Source organism: Epinephelus fuscoguttatus, linkage group LG17, assembly GCF_011397635.1.
Source record: "Epinephelus fuscoguttatus linkage group LG17, E.fuscoguttatus.final_Chr_v1".
In the NCBI taxonomy this organism is placed as follows: Eukaryota; Metazoa; Chordata; class Actinopteri; order Perciformes; family Serranidae; genus Epinephelus; species Epinephelus fuscoguttatus.
Genome location: NC_064768.1, coordinates 17524304 through 17540737, shown reverse-complemented (window position 1 = coordinate 17540737; position 16434 = coordinate 17524304). Strand labels below are relative to the sequence as shown.

The following is a 16434-nucleotide window of genomic DNA, read 5'->3' as shown; positions in this document are numbered from 1 at the left end:
TCATTCCTTTCGCAAAATTTTAACTTAGCTAAAAGCTACATTTGCCTCGCAGCAGCCATTAAAACCGAAGACATGATCAAGAACATAAGCACATAAAATCCTAATACACAAACATCAGCTGATTGGGCTGTTATCAGGCAATTAGATGGTCGATATCAGTGGTGATAAGTCTCCTAGATATGGGTTAGTAGGGGCCTGCCACTACTATTAGGTTGAGAAAGCCATGAAATCAAACTTTCTGCCAGAAAGAGTGTTCATGGGACTATCTCCCATGTGCGAGAAGGTCTGCTTTTAGGGTGGCTGGGAGGGGTGGTGGACAAACGCAGGACTTTCACCCAGAAGAGCAGATTTGATTCCCACGTAAAAGCAATATTTACGCTCAACCATGACCTTATTCTAAACCTAACCACATGTTTTTGGCACTGAAACTAAAGGAAAGTGAAACCTAATAAACTGTTAGTGGTCATTGCATGGGCTGATCACGGCCTTCTATAACTATCATTGGGTGAACCAAGCCCCTTCAGACCCAAATCTATGAGGCTTACAAACACCAAAAAATGGCCATTTAATGGGCTGTAAACATCCTGATCTGGTGCAAAAATGAAGAACAAGGCTGAGGTAACACACAATCAACAGCTAATTAGGGACAAGTATTGTCTGTAGCCAGGGTACTAGACATTGTTATTGACATGAGTGTGCAAAATTTGCTGCTTCAGCTACTGTCTCTGAGAAAATGGAAAATGAACAGCATTTCAGCTTTGTAAATGACTGTGTTCACTGTGCATACTCACAGCCATTTTCAGTGGTGGCTTACGGCGTCTCCTGCAGGATCCAGAGGCCCAGTGAAGACTGCCCAAACTGCAATGTCAAAGCTCTCCAGCTGCAACATCTGCCACATTTGTCAGATAATCATTTTTGCAAACTCAAGTCTACATCTGCTGCGTGTGAACAGACGTACACACACTCACAGCCCCTGCACAGTGTGAGCAGATTTAGAGAGTGTTGTAACGTCCTAGTAGGCCAATCACACACAGAATAAACACACATTATACATGAAGGTTAATCTGTTTATTATATATACTCATCATGATATCAATATAATTATTAATATCCATCATTAGGCACCTTATACAGTATGTAGATAGACTGGGAGTAGAGACTTGGTCTGCATGCCGGTTGGATACAAAAACACTCAGAACAGAATCGAAACATGCTGTCAACACGGCAGAGAAAAAAAAAATAATCTTGTATTCTTGTTAGATTGTGTTTGAGGTGTCGCTTACATGTTTGCTTCTACACTTGTTTATGCATAACTTATGTGAAACCCGTGACTGATAATTTGCTGAGAGATATGCGTGTACATAGTGTCACCATGTTTGTGTGTGTGTGTGCTTGTGTGTGTGTGTGAGTCTGGGTTTGTGTGCGTTTTACGTGCGTGCCAGCATGTGTGAAAGGTTCTTGTGCAATAAACATTGTGTGAGGTTTAGTCTGGCGTTCCCTTGTGTAACAGTGCACTGTGTATCAGCGTCTATGAGTGCGTGCCAAGCCTCTTACAGGTACTGGGAGACTGTGGGCTGAGCCAGTTCAGGCAAGTCCTCAGCAACAATTTGGCAAAGTTGCCAGATCTCGAGCTGGTTAAACCTGGATATCAGAGCCAGAGACACTGTGGAAAGTTCTCCTCATGCCTCTGGAGGAAAATCTATTCCCTCACTCCCCCCCCCCGTGTGTGTATGGAGCGAGCACAAAGTCTGGAGAGTAACAATAAAGAATCAATATTTTACTGCATACACCCAGGGTTATTACGGTGCTGCAGCCTGGATCACTGAAACACACTGCTACATTTGTTATGTAGTGGAGAGCCCGCAAGCAAATTCAGGTCTTAACCTACAGTTTATTATGTCTGCATGAAATTTTTAAAAATTAATTTCAAAGAAGCTTTGAGAGAATACATTTTGACATGAACGCTTTCAATAATCCTTTACAGCCGCACTGAAGGGCAGAATTGCAATTGAGTAAGAACACAGACACAGTACTTTCTTTACAGGGCCACAATCAAAATATGATGAAATGCAATGCAAGTGGTTGATATACTGTAAGATCACAAGGACTCAGCCTTGTGTTCTTTTCCCAGCAGGATTTTTGGGGATGCATGGACCTTGGTTTTGTCAGGCTTCTGTGCGCAAATTTGAATGCTTCTCAACCATGTCCGAGCAAAACGAGTTTAACTTGAAAAAACCGTTTGACATTTGGGGAATATTTTCTTCTTGCCATGACTTAGATGAGGAGATTGATAGCATTCTCATGTCTGTCTGCTACATTTGGAGCTAAAGTCAGCAGCTGGTTAGCTTGGCATAAAGACTGGAATAATTGGAACAACTATCCTGGCTCCGTCTAAACGTATCCAGGGTTCTCACACATTTCCATGGACAAAAATCTCATTTCAAAATCTTTCCATGACTTTAAAAGGACTCAAAATAAAATTTCCATAACCATTTATAATGTATATCACGAACATTGCTCCATCTAAAAAATGCTGTATAATTAAAAGTAGTTGTGGGGTGTAGCATAGATGGAAACTTTGGGATTCATGATCCGATTTTTATTCAAACATACCAGATTCAAACTCTATTCAAACCTAACTCCAGCTAGTGGGCATCCACGGATGAAGAGACCGATCATGGGGTGAAAACACAAAATGTCACACATCATTGAATATTAGAGCTACATTATGTCAGCAGCTCCAGAAAATAAATTTGCTGTTATGTTACATTACGCAGAAGGTTATCCATGGAAGATTACTGCAACAATTAATTTCATTACACACAATGAAATTCCGTGACTCTCCCAGAACGTTCAAGGATTTCACTAATTCCATGACTTTCCCAGCTCTGGAAAATGAGACTATGAAACTCCATGACTTTTTCTGGTTTTCCATGATCATAAAAACCCTGGGTATCAAAATGCACCTTCCACTTGATCAATCAACCAACACTTCAGTTTTGTACCGATACACCTTCAGAGGTGTTGGTTGGTGGATTTTTTTTTTGCCTTTGGACAGGTGACTTTTCTCATTTGTCAGTTTTGTGCCTCCTTGTCTCCTCTCTCTTCTGTCCTCCTACCTGTGACCCGAAAATCAATCTCAGCGTGCCATCTTGATAAATGTCTGTGAAATTCCTAAAATGCATCTTAAGGAGAGAGAAGGCTTGCACAGGTGTGTCCTTTGCAGATGTTTTTTCAGCACCTTTGACAAATAAAAAAAGGGTGTCGTTGGTGTGAAACACAGCTTATGATGCAGCTGTACCCCACTTCAGTATGACATTACTTTAAAATAATGTTTCTACGGCATGTCTCATTTTGTTAAATGCCTGTTGCCCCAACTCCTCTCTCCTTGTGTCTCCTCCTGACCTCCTCTGCTCGCACCTCAGTGAGGAGAGACTGGGAGGCGAGGATGGGAATCGAGAATGTTAAACTGAAATGAGGAAAGCCTAAAGCCGTCTAACAGTCTAACCTGACTGCTGGGTGTAGCTTTATATTTAATAGACAAATATAATGGTGATATCGATGTCATCATTTAACTTTTGGCAAGAAAGCAAATAGTCAGATTTAAATTTTAACTTTTGCCCGGATATTGTCACGAATATTTCAACATAACGGCCGAAATACATGAGGCATGGATGAGGCTGCTTTCATTACCACTGGTACAATATATGTTAGATGTAGGTAGAGAAGAAAAAATAAGAAGTTAGTAAGAGCCTGAAAAAACCATGGTCATACAACAAAACTGAACAGACATTAAACAAACTAGATAGAGCTTGTTAACTGCTTAGCATTAGAAGTGCCGGTAGCCAGATTTTGTTGCCCTTGGACAGAGTAAGGCTCGCTGTTTCCTCCCATTTACAGTCTTTATGCTAAGCTAACAGGCTGCTGGCAGTGTAGCGTACAGACATGATAGTGGAGTAAATCTTCTCATCCTCACAAATTACTATATTTCCCGAAGCTGTTCCTGTAACACCAATAAGAGGTTACACAGAATTTTTAGCATTAGTATCATCAAGATCAATTTGTTATATTCATGAGAATAGTTACATTATAGCATCAGGAGCTCCTACCAAGGGTCATCTGCATAAATTAAGCCAGATTTCACACTCACCGCAGCCTTTTACCTCTGCAAACCATTTCTCCCAGTTCACATATCCAAAGTGGAGAATTTCCAAACTCAACGGAAGTTTCAGCCCTCCCCTTCCTCCTGTGGGCCTTGACAGACATGAACACGACATCTCCACCCGACCGTGAAATAGCCACTTGTGTTTTAGCCCGAACAACTCCATTCCTATGTGACTGTCAGCACACACAAACACACACACACCTACACACACACCAACACACACACACTCCTTGAGGCTTTTGTAGTCCTGGAGGAACGACTGTATGTCCTGAAGAACTGATCAATACTATTCAATCTGATCACGGGTCTTTGCAGCATTAGGCCACAGCTGCTATCCAAACAATGAATGGCTGGACACAGTGGGACCTGTCTACAAATGGAATCCCATTAAAATGCAATGGCTCTCGGGGGCCGATGTTGACCCCCCCACCCACCCCCCCCGCTCCAATGGCAGCAGCTATTTTATGCACCTCTGATTGACAGCTCCCATCCAGGAAGGGAAAGATGTTGTTACCATGACAACAGCTCATGCTACACCAGCGAGGATACGAGCTTTTTGATAAAAACCACCACAAGTACGCTGAAACCAGCATCTGATATTGAGAGGTCATTATAACGGCTACAGGATTTCATAATGTATTTACACTCATAGACACGGTGAAGATGATCTGAGTAACAGCTGTTTTGTTTTGTGACAGACACATGTGCTTTTAAGTGCAGTTAAAATACCTATAATATCAACAGTGAGTGGCCATTATTCACATTGACAGCAGAGATTTTGAGTTTCTCATCAGAGATAAATAGAATACAGTGTATCTTCCTATTAGACTGACAGACAACATTTCCATGGTGAGATTTTTCGCACAGCACGTCTCCTTTCTACACTATTTTCAATACATCTCATCTAAAAATAGTTTCAAGCTGCGAGATGGAAAGCAGACAAAGCAATAAAAGAGTCAGCAATACAGACGGGAGGAAATGAAAAAGCCTCTTCTTTTGTTATCTGTGATGTCTTTTCTTCTTTTTCTCTCCTCATTAGCAGTAAAGAGTTTCAAGTTGAAGCATCTCCTGGTTCAAGAAGCCCTTTTGCTGTGCCTGCTCCTTTTTTTTCATTTCAGCCACTCCCTTTCCCATCTTTTTCTGGTTTACCTACTACCACAGTGCTTTTAGGGACACCGAGGGAATTTCCTTCTCGCAGTTCATCCCTTTTTTTTCCTCCAGGTTCTGCTTCATCTCCTTCAGATTGCTTTTCACAACGATGTCGTTCATTTCGGTGGGAGCCAACTTAACCGTACCTAATGTGATGCCAAGTTCAGTGTTTTTTTTCCCCCCTACTAACTGTTGGTTTCGTTTCACAGATAAGTTCTCTCAGGCTTACTGTCTATCCAAAGAGAGTGATCCACAATATGCAGAGGGCAAAAAGTGTTGGAGAGATATGGATACTTCACCAGGCATTGTTGAACACCGTTTACAGGATCTATGCACAGGATGAGAGCACAAAAACATACGCACAGTTGTGTAAAATGTGTCACCCCTTTGCAGCCGTGGGAATAGTCTGTGAGGAGAAAAGGTGGAAGAATAAAGAGAGGAGAGTTGTTTAATAGTGGTCTCGTGGACAGTTACTATGTTGCCACCACTGAAAGTCCCTGCCCAGTCGCCAGAATAAAATGTTGGCATTATGTTCATGGAAACCACAGTTATGTCACATTTGTTTGTTTCATACATGTGACATACTTCAGATTACATGTATATGAGTTTCTCATCAGGAGGGGATGGTGGATGGCAAGACACCTTGGTGAAATGGTTGCAGCAGACAGCAGCAGACCACTGTTCGAGACGAACAAATGCAGGTGTTTTTTAACGACAGTTTGGGACATGTCCACCCATATTTGTAGCGGAAAAACACAGGTGTTTTTTTATGATAGTTGGAGACATGCCCAGCCATGTTTGTAGCAACAGAGGTGGGTGTTTTTTTAATGTCAGTTTGGGACATGTCCAGCCATGTTTGTAATGAAAAAAACTGGGTATATTTTAACAACAGTTTGGGACATGTCCAACCATGTTTGTAGCAACAAAACTGGGTATATTTTAACAACAGTTTGGGACACGTCCAGCCATGTTTGTAGCAACAAAACTGGGTATATTTTAACAATAGTTTGGGACACGTCCAGCCATGTTTGCAGCAACAAAACTGGGTATATTTTAACAACAGTTTGGGACACGTCCAACCATGTTTGTAGCAACAAAACTGGGTATATTTTAACAACAGTTTGGGATATGTCCAACCATGTTTGTAGTGAAAAAACTGGGTATATTTTAACAACAGTTTGGGACATGTCCAGCCAGGTTTGTTGCTACAAACCTGGGTATATTTTAACAACAGTTTGGGACACGTCCAACCATGTTTGTAGCAACAAAACTGGGTATATTTTAACAACAGTTTGGGACATGTCCAACCATGTTTGTAGCAACAAAACTGGGTATATTTTAACAACAGTTTGGGACATGTCCGGCCAGGTTTGTTGCTACAAAACTGGGTATAGCCTATTTTAACGACAGTTTGGGACATGTCCAACCATATGTGTAGCATCAAAACTGGGTATATTTTAACAACAGTTTGGGACATGTCCAGCCAGGTTTGTTGCTACAAACCTGGGTATATTTTAACAACAGTTTGGGACATGTCCAACCATGTTTGTAGCAACAAAACTGGGTATATTTTAACAACAGTTTGGGACATGTCCGGCCAGGTTTGTTGCTACAAAACTGGATATATTAACAACAGTTTGGGACATGTCCAACCATATGTGTAGCATCAAAACTGGGTATATTTTAACAACAGTTTGGGACACGTCCAGCCATGTTTGCAGCAACAAAACTGGGTACATTTTAACAACAGTTTGGGACATGTCCAGCCAGGTTTGTTGCTACAAAACTGGGTATATTTTAACAACAGTTTGGGACATGTTCGACCATATGTGTAGCATCAAAACTGGGTATATTTTAACAACAGTTTGGGACATGTCCAACCATGTTTGCAGCAAAAAACCCCGCAAAACGGTGTATTTTTTAACAACAGTTTGGGACATGTCCAACCATATGTGTAGCATCAAAACTGGGTATATTTTAACAACAGTTTGGGACACGTCCAGCCATGTTTGCAGCAACAAAACTGGGTATATTTTAACAACAGTTTGGGACATGTCCAGCCAGGTTTGTTGCTACAAAACTGGGTATATTAACAACAGTTTGGGACATGTCCAACCATATGTGTAGCATCAAAACTGGGTATATTTTAACAACAGTTTGGGACATGTCCAACCATGTTTGCAGCAACAAAACTGGGTATATTTTAACAACAGTTTGGGACATGTCCAGCCAGGTTTGTTGCTACAAAACTGGGTATATTAACAACAGTTTGGGACATGTCCAACCATATGTGTAGCATCAAAACTGGGTATATTTTAGCAACAGTTTGGGACACGTCCAGCCAGGTTTGTTGCTACAAAACTGGGTATATTTTAACAACAGTTTGGGACATGTTCGACCATATGTGTAGCATCAAAACTGGGTATATTTTAACAACAGTTTGGGACATGTCCAACCATGTTTGCAGCAAAAAACCCCGCAAAACGGTGTATTTTTTAACAACTGTTTGGGACATGTCCAGCTGCATTTGTACAAACACAACAAGGTATTTTTAACCCAAACGTTATGTTTTCGTAACACTTAACAAGTAGTTTTTGAGCCTTATCATTAATCATAGCGTTGTCATAACATACAACTGAAAAATGAAAGGTCAAGAAATGTAAAGTTTCAACATATCCGCTACATATGAAACATACAAATGTAACATCCATGGACTGCAGAAACATCTCATGCCAACATTTATTCTAGTGACTAGGTTGAAAGCCCTGAGTAGGGCAGAGCCAGGCTCAGAAGTGCACCACAAGAGTACTCATGGGAGATAATAGACATTTAGGTGCTACAATGAAGGAGCCAACATGCCACAAACAGACCTAGAGATTGTGTTTGAGTTTAAATGAAGAAGAGGATTATAGGTATCACTCTCACTGAGGGTAGGGTAGATTTCTCTAAAAGCAAATCCACACACACACATGAAACTACCGTTCCATCTCAAGGCGACAGTGCAGAGATTATCTTTGTGTTTAAATGCTTTTAGGAAACCCAGCCAAGGCAAGTGTTGAATTCTGGGTAGATTAATTGTTGGATGGGCTTGGCTGTCGGCTTGGATCTTGAGGGAGAAGGAGTGAAGTGATTCTGAGAGGAGTGGAGGAGTTATAGCGTGAGAGGTCTGGTCGAGGTTTGGCTGCAAAGGTCAGAAACGACTGGAGATGGGACGCCTGAAATGGAAACTGTGGGTCAGATTCCAGGAAGCTGTGAGGAATTGTTTGGACTGCGAGGAAACAGCAAGTCAGAACTCGTGGGAGCTTCTCAGGAGTGGCTGGGAAGAAGGCATGAGTTTTTTCCAGATCGGATGAGGACGGAGACTAGAGGTGTGAGACGGAGAGCTGAGATTGTTCCACGAAGAAGTCTGGGGATCACATAATTGGGGTGGATGTTGGCAAGGCGGTGGGTATCTGCGTCCTTTTGTGACTAGATAGTCCTCCATCAGGCTATGGTGAAGACGGAGTGCACTCCAGAGAGGCTGCAGAAAGAAAAAAAAACAGTGGAAAGATAATTAATGGGAGAAAAATAACAGAAAAGAGGGTTGGGGTGTGTGAAACGGAGAGAGGATGCGCTCCTGTTAGAAAGAAGAAAAGATTGAGAAATATCAGAAATGGCATGAAAGAGAAAAATAAGGCGAAAACAGAAGAGCAAAAAGAAAAACAATGACGATCATCACAGGAAGAGCGGGGAGGGTAGGGGGTACAAAACCGAACCAAGCGGAGTGACGTAGATGAGAGAGGAAATTAAGAAGTTGAGATCAAACAGGAAAAGAAAGAGAAAGGGCCGAGATAACAAGCATGGGCACAGTGAGGCATAAAAATGGATCAGGGGGATGGAATTAGAAAAATAGAAGAGAGAGGAGGGAGATAAGAGAGACAGGATAAAAGAGAGAAAGTGGGAGGGAGAGAGGGGGAGGACGAATAAAAAGAGAGGAGACATAATTATAAAATGGCACGAGAAAATCAATGCAGTGAGCATCATTGTGCTTGCAGGCGCCGTACAAAGGGAGGTGGAGAGCAGCGGTGTGTCCATCAAGCGCGTACTCACCAGCACGTTAGTGTCGCACACACACACACACACACACACACACACACACACACACACACACACACACACACACACACACACAAGCATTTCAAATGCAGAGCGAAGACAAGGAGGATGAGTCAGGCAGATGAAGCGGAGAGAGACAAGTGACATTTAGAGCTCAGTCGGAGCATGTGATGACAAGGCACAAAGATACATGCCAGCGCCGACTCTGACAACAGCTTGTGTGTGTGTGCATATGTGTGTGAATGCAGAGCTTGGTGCAAGGAAACTGATTTGTGATTTTATATATGTTTCTATTTAACAGTGGGAGGTGAAACTGAGGGCAGACAGCCAACATGGAGCGGAGAATTCAACTTCAGCAACAAAAGTATAAGAAAAAGTTTGAGGATATACTTTCTAGTGGTGGTATTTAGCTCCTGTGTTTAAGTAAATGTACCAATACCGCAGTTTTAAAATACTCCATTCTAGGGCTGCAGCTAATGATAGTTTTCATTGTCAGTTCATTTGTTGATTATCTTCTCAATTAACTGATTAGTTGTTTGATCTAGAAAATGTAAGAAAATGGTGAAAAATGTCAATCAGGGTTTCCTAAAGCCCAACATGACATCCTCAAAGGTCTTGTTTTTTGTCTACAACCCAAAGGTATTCAGGTTTTTTGTTGTTAAAAAATGACTCAATCAAAAGATGCCCAGCCAACAGGCTTTATATTTGTATAAAACTAACATCACTATCTTCCATCCAACTTCCATCTTGGAAACCTCAGGAACGCACACTCAGAGCACGGGCTGAGCAGGGCTGAGATGGTCATGGAGCGCACATCGGAGGTGTCTGTCTAGCAGGCTTTTTGCCGGAAAGCCCTTTCTATTCATTTTAAACCCTACCATTTATTTTTACCCCCAATTTTGACAAAGAAGAAAGCCCTCAAGGCAAACTACTCTCAACAGCTCATGAAAGTCACTGTACCATGTACTGCTACTTCCTACTGTTGCCAACTCCTTCAAATGAAAGTAGCCAGCACAAGCTCCAAAGTCACTAAAAGTCACCAGCTGACATCATATGCTTTGTGTTTTGGTGACATCATCAAAAATCAATGGAAGCATTAAAACATTGATGAATTAGAATCAATAGAAAAATCCTCAACAAAACATTTGAATGGCAGGAGAGCTATGGACCTTATACTATAGTGCACCACTTTGTCTCACTTCCAATCCAGAGAGCAATAGCATCAATGACTGCATGGCATGAGAGAGTGGGGGAGAGACCCCATGCTGATGGCGGAAGTGCTGGGGACTGTGGTTACTCTGAGCAGCATGCACAGGAATGAATTACAATATAATATCTCTCTCTTTCTTTTCTGATGGCCTGAATGAGTCACTGAATTTGTGGCTGGTGCCTTTTAGATATAAAGTTGCGAGTCGAGAAATTCAACACTGATACTTCCTGCAAAACCCACGCAATTTCACATGCAACCCTATGTGATGTTGGGCCAACGATCAGCTATTGCTGTTGCTCAATGCAGCGCTGAAGGACAGTCTTTGTGAGCTGTTCTCCTGCTACCTCTGGCTGATTACCACGAGCTGAAACAGTACAACATGATCTCATTTCACATATATTGTAAGCCTGGTCTCACCCCGAAGTCGTCAAAATCTGGTGGATTGGGCCAACAAACACTGACTGTCACCTGTGAGTTGCATCCCGTAAGGTTCTCTTTTTTGGGGGGGCATTTTTAATTGATAGGGATGCTAAGTATGAAAGGGGGAGAGAGAGAGAGGGAATGACATGCAGCAAAGGGCCACAGGCTGGAGTCGAACCCGGGCCGCTGCGGCAACAGCCTTGTACATGGGGCGCCTGGTCTATCCACTAAGCCACCGACGCCCCAATCCTGTAAGGTTCTAAAACCAAACCTGAACCTAACAATGGAAGAAAAGGAAAGGAAAAAACATCAATTCTCAGTGTTGTACTGACGTGGTGTGTTTATTTTCAAAGAGACTGTGTGTAAATGTTCAATTTCCTGTGAAAACGGAAGTGTATTAAAAATACAATGCATGTAACAGGCAGAACTTGACACAAAGGTACCTTGCACGTCATATGTGAACGTGGAGAGTCCATGACCAAAATGTCTATATGTGATGGGGGTGGAGTGAGAATGTGTTGATTTTGCTGCCTGGGCTGAAGCCAGGCAGCAGCAGTTGACGCCTGACAGTGAGTCGTTAATCTAACACCGACACAGGAAATGGCTTGACTCTGTCTTAACCTGTTAATAACCGATGGGTAACATAAGCAGTTTGATGCTAACAGTTAACCCTGTAAGTGTGTGTATCTGTGTGTGTGTGTGTGTGTGTGTGTGTGTGTGTGTGTGTGTGTGTGTGCAGAACTCCGGCCACACTGCAGCAGTCTCATGATAAAGAGAGAGGGAGGGGCTGGGAAATCAATACGCTGCATGCAGCTCTACAGTGAAATGCAACATCCTTAATGGGCTGAACAACGTCACATCACTTTCTCTGTCATTCCAGTTAGAATTAATATGGCTGCTGGAGGACTCTGTCACTGGGACATAAACATACATTGTTTTGGGGCACTGATGCTGTCGCTCTATTTGACAGTCTTGATTTTTTAATGTAAAAATGTAGTAGCAATATCTGTCTGATAAATGTAGTGGAGTGAAGTGAAATCCTCTGAAATGTAGTGATGGAGTACTTAACATCATGACTTGTCTATTATTACACACATATTCACACACATAAACAGTCATGCAAATTCAACCAGGTAATATTCATCATCGTTATTGACAAACACGACAATTCATCAAGCTATTCTTGCTCAAAAGCATGTAAACACCATGTCAGCCCCTCAGACGCGCACACACATGCATACACACACTCTCACTTCTTGTTAACTGTATTAGTGCCAGGGCTTATCAGTGCAGCGGGACCACACACCACAAAAGGCTGAAATTCATTACAGTCGTAGGAGGGCCTTGACAAGCTGTCAGCATGTTCGAAAGATTCTTCAAATCCCCCTCCCCTCTGTCTCCGGAGAGCGGTGAGAATACTCAGAGCTCGGTGATCTGCCTCCTCACACACACACACGTATGCACAGACACACACAGGAATGTCTCCTGGTCTACATCTTAATTTCAAGGATAGTTTGCATTGTCACACGCAAAGGGCTGCATTTACACCGTCATACAAACAGAAAACTCTGTTCTGAATCTTAATTTCATGGGTAGTTTACATTTGTTCTCTCTATCACACACACACACACACACACACACACACACACACACACACACACACACGTACACATTGATACTGCTGAATGGAGAGCAGGCCCAGAGGTGCAGTTCAATGACATACTCTGTATTTCCAATTTATGTCAGAGTCACTACACTTCTCTTGGCTGCCACTAAACACACACACACACACACACACACACACACACACACAACCCCTTTCTCTCTCACACACACATACAAACACATAATACACATGCTCTGCACCTTAATATAAAGAACAGTTTGCTGTTATGGCTGTGGTTACATCGACAGCAACACATTTTCGGATGATCAAGGAGATTATTGTTGCCATAAAACCATGCAAAACAATAAAAGCCTGGATGCTTTCACAACCTTCATGCGAACATATTTTCAAATCTGGTTGAGCAGTTAAGTAGCAGTGTAAAAAATAGGAGTGTGATCATCCTTCAGCCAGCACTGTTTCAGTCTTCAAGGACAGAAAAGGGCAAATTACTCTAGAAAATCTTTTCTTTAACATAATTACTATAATCTGCCAAACCTAAATTAAACAGACCAGCGTGTGAATGCCTCCCTGACATGAGTGTGGAGTGTGTGTGTGTGTGCGTGTGTTCCAGTGTTTGACAGAGAATTACAATTTCGACATGTTTCTGTAGTGTGTAATTGCATGTGTGTGTGTGTGTGTGTCTGAATGAGAGGCAGAGAACACTCAGTTTGTCTCCAGTTATTAAACTAACCAATTACAAGGCCCACTCATCACATTTACGTCCCAAACAAAGGGAGAGTTGATCTATTATTAATGTACTTCTTCCGCAGTGTAATTCACACACGGATTCGGTCTCATACCCATAAGTTCACACATGAATGCTTGCACGCACATCATAGGCGCACACACACACAAAAAGTGCTCCCAAAGCCTGGGGTGGCTCGGTCTCCTGTGCCACCGGTAGGAATGATGAATGTGATTTGCCAGTATTAACAGATGAGCAGCTTTTCAGAGACAGGTAGTGTGGATCATCAAAATCTCTCCTGCCACGCTTCACTCCTTTCTTCATCTCTCTTTCTCCCCCTTTTCTCCTTCCATGCATTTGTAATCAGATCTGTCTTGCTTGTTTAATCAGAGCACACCTCAGCGTGCAGCCGCATCTGCCACCTCTCTGCTGTGCGCCACGTCTTGTAGTAAAAATGCGGATGAAGATGTATTTGCACTGATTCAGTCCATCCAGCTTTGAAATATCTGCTCTATAGGCTGGATCCAGGCTTTACCTGCTGGTGTATCCCTGACAGGTTGGCTGCTGGAAAACCAAAAGGAATGCTTCATCCCCCAAATGATCATTTGTAAACCAATATCTCACCCTGTGGTATGTTGAGTTTGTTTTTCTCACATGCCTCCACAACAGCAAAACTATGTCAAAATTTCTTTTTACAAACTCTCACACAACTTGTGCAGTATAATCCAAGTCACCAGTCGTATGCTCAGTGCTTCCCAAACATGCATTTTCACTAAACTGTAACTGGGGCGGGGCTTTAGGGCTGTCTAATCAGATTGTATTCAAAGGCGAGACTTCTGTGGTGGTAATAACAAAAAAGCACTGTATATGATTTGTGCTGACCTAACATTAGCTCGCTCTTAACATCGTCATGGCAAGCTGCATGACATATCTGAACAAAGTGTAGTCTCGCAGACGTTGCGCTAGACTTTTGACCGACAGGGTCATAAAAATCTGGTCATAATCTATTTTTACTGGTCATTTTAATTTTCGTTTTTAAATGATAATAAAGATATTCAAAGACATTTAGTTTTCATTCATTCGTTTTTAATAAATCCAGCAAGCAAGTTATAAAGTGTGCATTAATAAGGACATGAACGAAAAGATGAACAGATATCCACACACTCAGCTTCAGTTTGGTGTCTGGTCTATTTTTCATGTGAGCCGCAAGTGCTTCTGTCAAGCTGGATAGAGTGGATCGTACCAAACAGGAAGTCGGACACAGAAAAGACAAGAGAATCCGGCCAATTTTCAAAATTAAATAACAACAGCACGCACTGAGGAACGTGACGAGAAAATACCGTGTGTATAATTTAAAATAACACAACAGTGCATAACCGAACACATTTTTCACTACCATAATCACTTCATTACAATTTTAATTTTGTGTCACCGAGCCTACAGACATAACTACATGAATAAAATGGTCAGAACAATATGCCCTATTCATTCAGTGTTTATCCAACACGCTCAATACATGGACGTGCAATGACAAATTGTCATTAACTTACTACGTTATAAAAAACGATTAAAATATGGCCTTACCCATGTTTAAAATGACCGACGGCCTTCAGATTTTCCAGTCATTGTTGTAAAAGAACGGTCAATGACCAAGAATATCTGGTTAACGCAACCCCTGGTCTCGTCTTTCTAATGTTTTACAAACCCTAAATAGGCCCAATGATTGACAGCAGATTGTCAAACTGTCCCTGCGTCATCCTAAAATAAGCTTTTAACCGACCATTAGCAAGGAGAAGCTCCTGGACCAGCTGGTAGTGCCCCCTGTGATTTCTCCTCTTTCTGAGGGTCTCCCACCCACACAGATCTCCATTTCCCTGTGACCAATGTACTTTTTGAGAGCAGCCTCTCACCCTTAAGCCTAGTTCACTTTACACGACTTTCACCGCGATTTTGACGTCGCAGAGGATCTTGAGAGCCACCTTGGGTCGAAGGTGAGTCAGCAGGTAGTCTGCCACGATGAGTCCTGGACTGGATATCTGGCATGCTAGACAACTGGAGAAGTCTGACACGACTGGCAAAGAGCATCAGCCAATGAGAGATGGGATACGTCCCACATCAGCACGCAGGAGGATGGAAGAAATATGAGGAGGACAAGCCGCAGGGTTGCCAGGTCCACTTATTAGGCGCAACTTTGGGCTTGTTTCTAAAGTGGAGTTGTTTATTTGGGCTTTCTCTCTAAATGTCACCTTTCTCTCTATATATATCTGTCTAATAAGTTATTTAAACACATGATAGTCACTTCTTTTGAGCTTGTTTCCATAGCCCTGGTTGCTTGTTTCTCTCCCAAGATCTGGCAACACTGACAAGCTGACAAGCAACAACAACAATGGCGGCGTCCACAGGATCACAGGGAGCGCGTTATGTTTGGACCCAGGCCCTGGAGGCAGATCTGATTCAACACTGGGAAGAATATCCATGCATTTACGATGTGTCGTCTCCAAGTTTGGTGACGTCACCGCGTTATCTGGGGCTCTGTTGGCGAGGGCTCGGTGGAGAAATCTTGTGGTGTGCGGGCGAGATTCCCGCTGACAGAAACACATGTTGCCAGGTATGAACACTCAAAAGATTACGATAGTCTTGGTGACGCAAAATCAGAGTGAAAATCGTGTAATGTGAACTAGGCTTTAGTCAGAGCCACAACTGGTACGCCCCACCTGTCCATTTTTATCTGTGCCTAGTAACAATTAAAAAGCAATATGCATCAAACTGCAAAAAGCACTCTATCTGATATGGGTAAGGCTTAAACAAAAAAGGCAGTCTGGTGCTCCTCTGTATGCAGCCACGATTGAGTTGCAGATTATTTTCGGTAGCAATATAATTCAATATATAAACATCATCATCATCCAAACATCATAATAAATCTATAGCTGTTTTGGGCCCATGTGTATTGCTCAGGACTCAAGGAAGCGCAGCCTCGAGTGTGGAGTTGTTTGTATGAGCTGTTCTAATAAGCTGCAAGCAGCAATACCACAGGCTGAGCAATT

The 16434-nt window shown here is 42.3% G+C and overlaps 1 protein-coding gene across 5 annotated transcripts in view; it reads right to left on the bottom strand.

Annotated features, from left to right (window-relative positions):
* samd12 (sterile alpha motif domain containing 12) overlaps positions 1–16434 on the bottom strand; it is a 224204-nt gene that overhangs the window by 47963 nt on the left and 159807 nt on the right. Inside the window, exons 5-6 of one of the 5 annotated variants that reach the window (XR_007451603.1) lie at positions 6818–8834; positions 6176–6641 (exon numbers count right to left, since the gene is read on the bottom strand). The exons of 1 other annotated variant lie outside the window; for it this stretch is intronic. Coding sequence is in view for 1 of the 4 variants with exons in the window: in XM_049602666.1 (XP_049458623.1) it covers positions 8803–8834 (32 nt within the window). In the remaining 3 variants the exon portion in view is untranslated. Of the gene's footprint in view, positions 1–6175; positions 8835–16434 lie in introns of those variants that run through there. 3 more of the 5 variants (XR_007451604.1, XR_007451605.1, XM_049602666.1) reach the window with 3 other exon arrangements.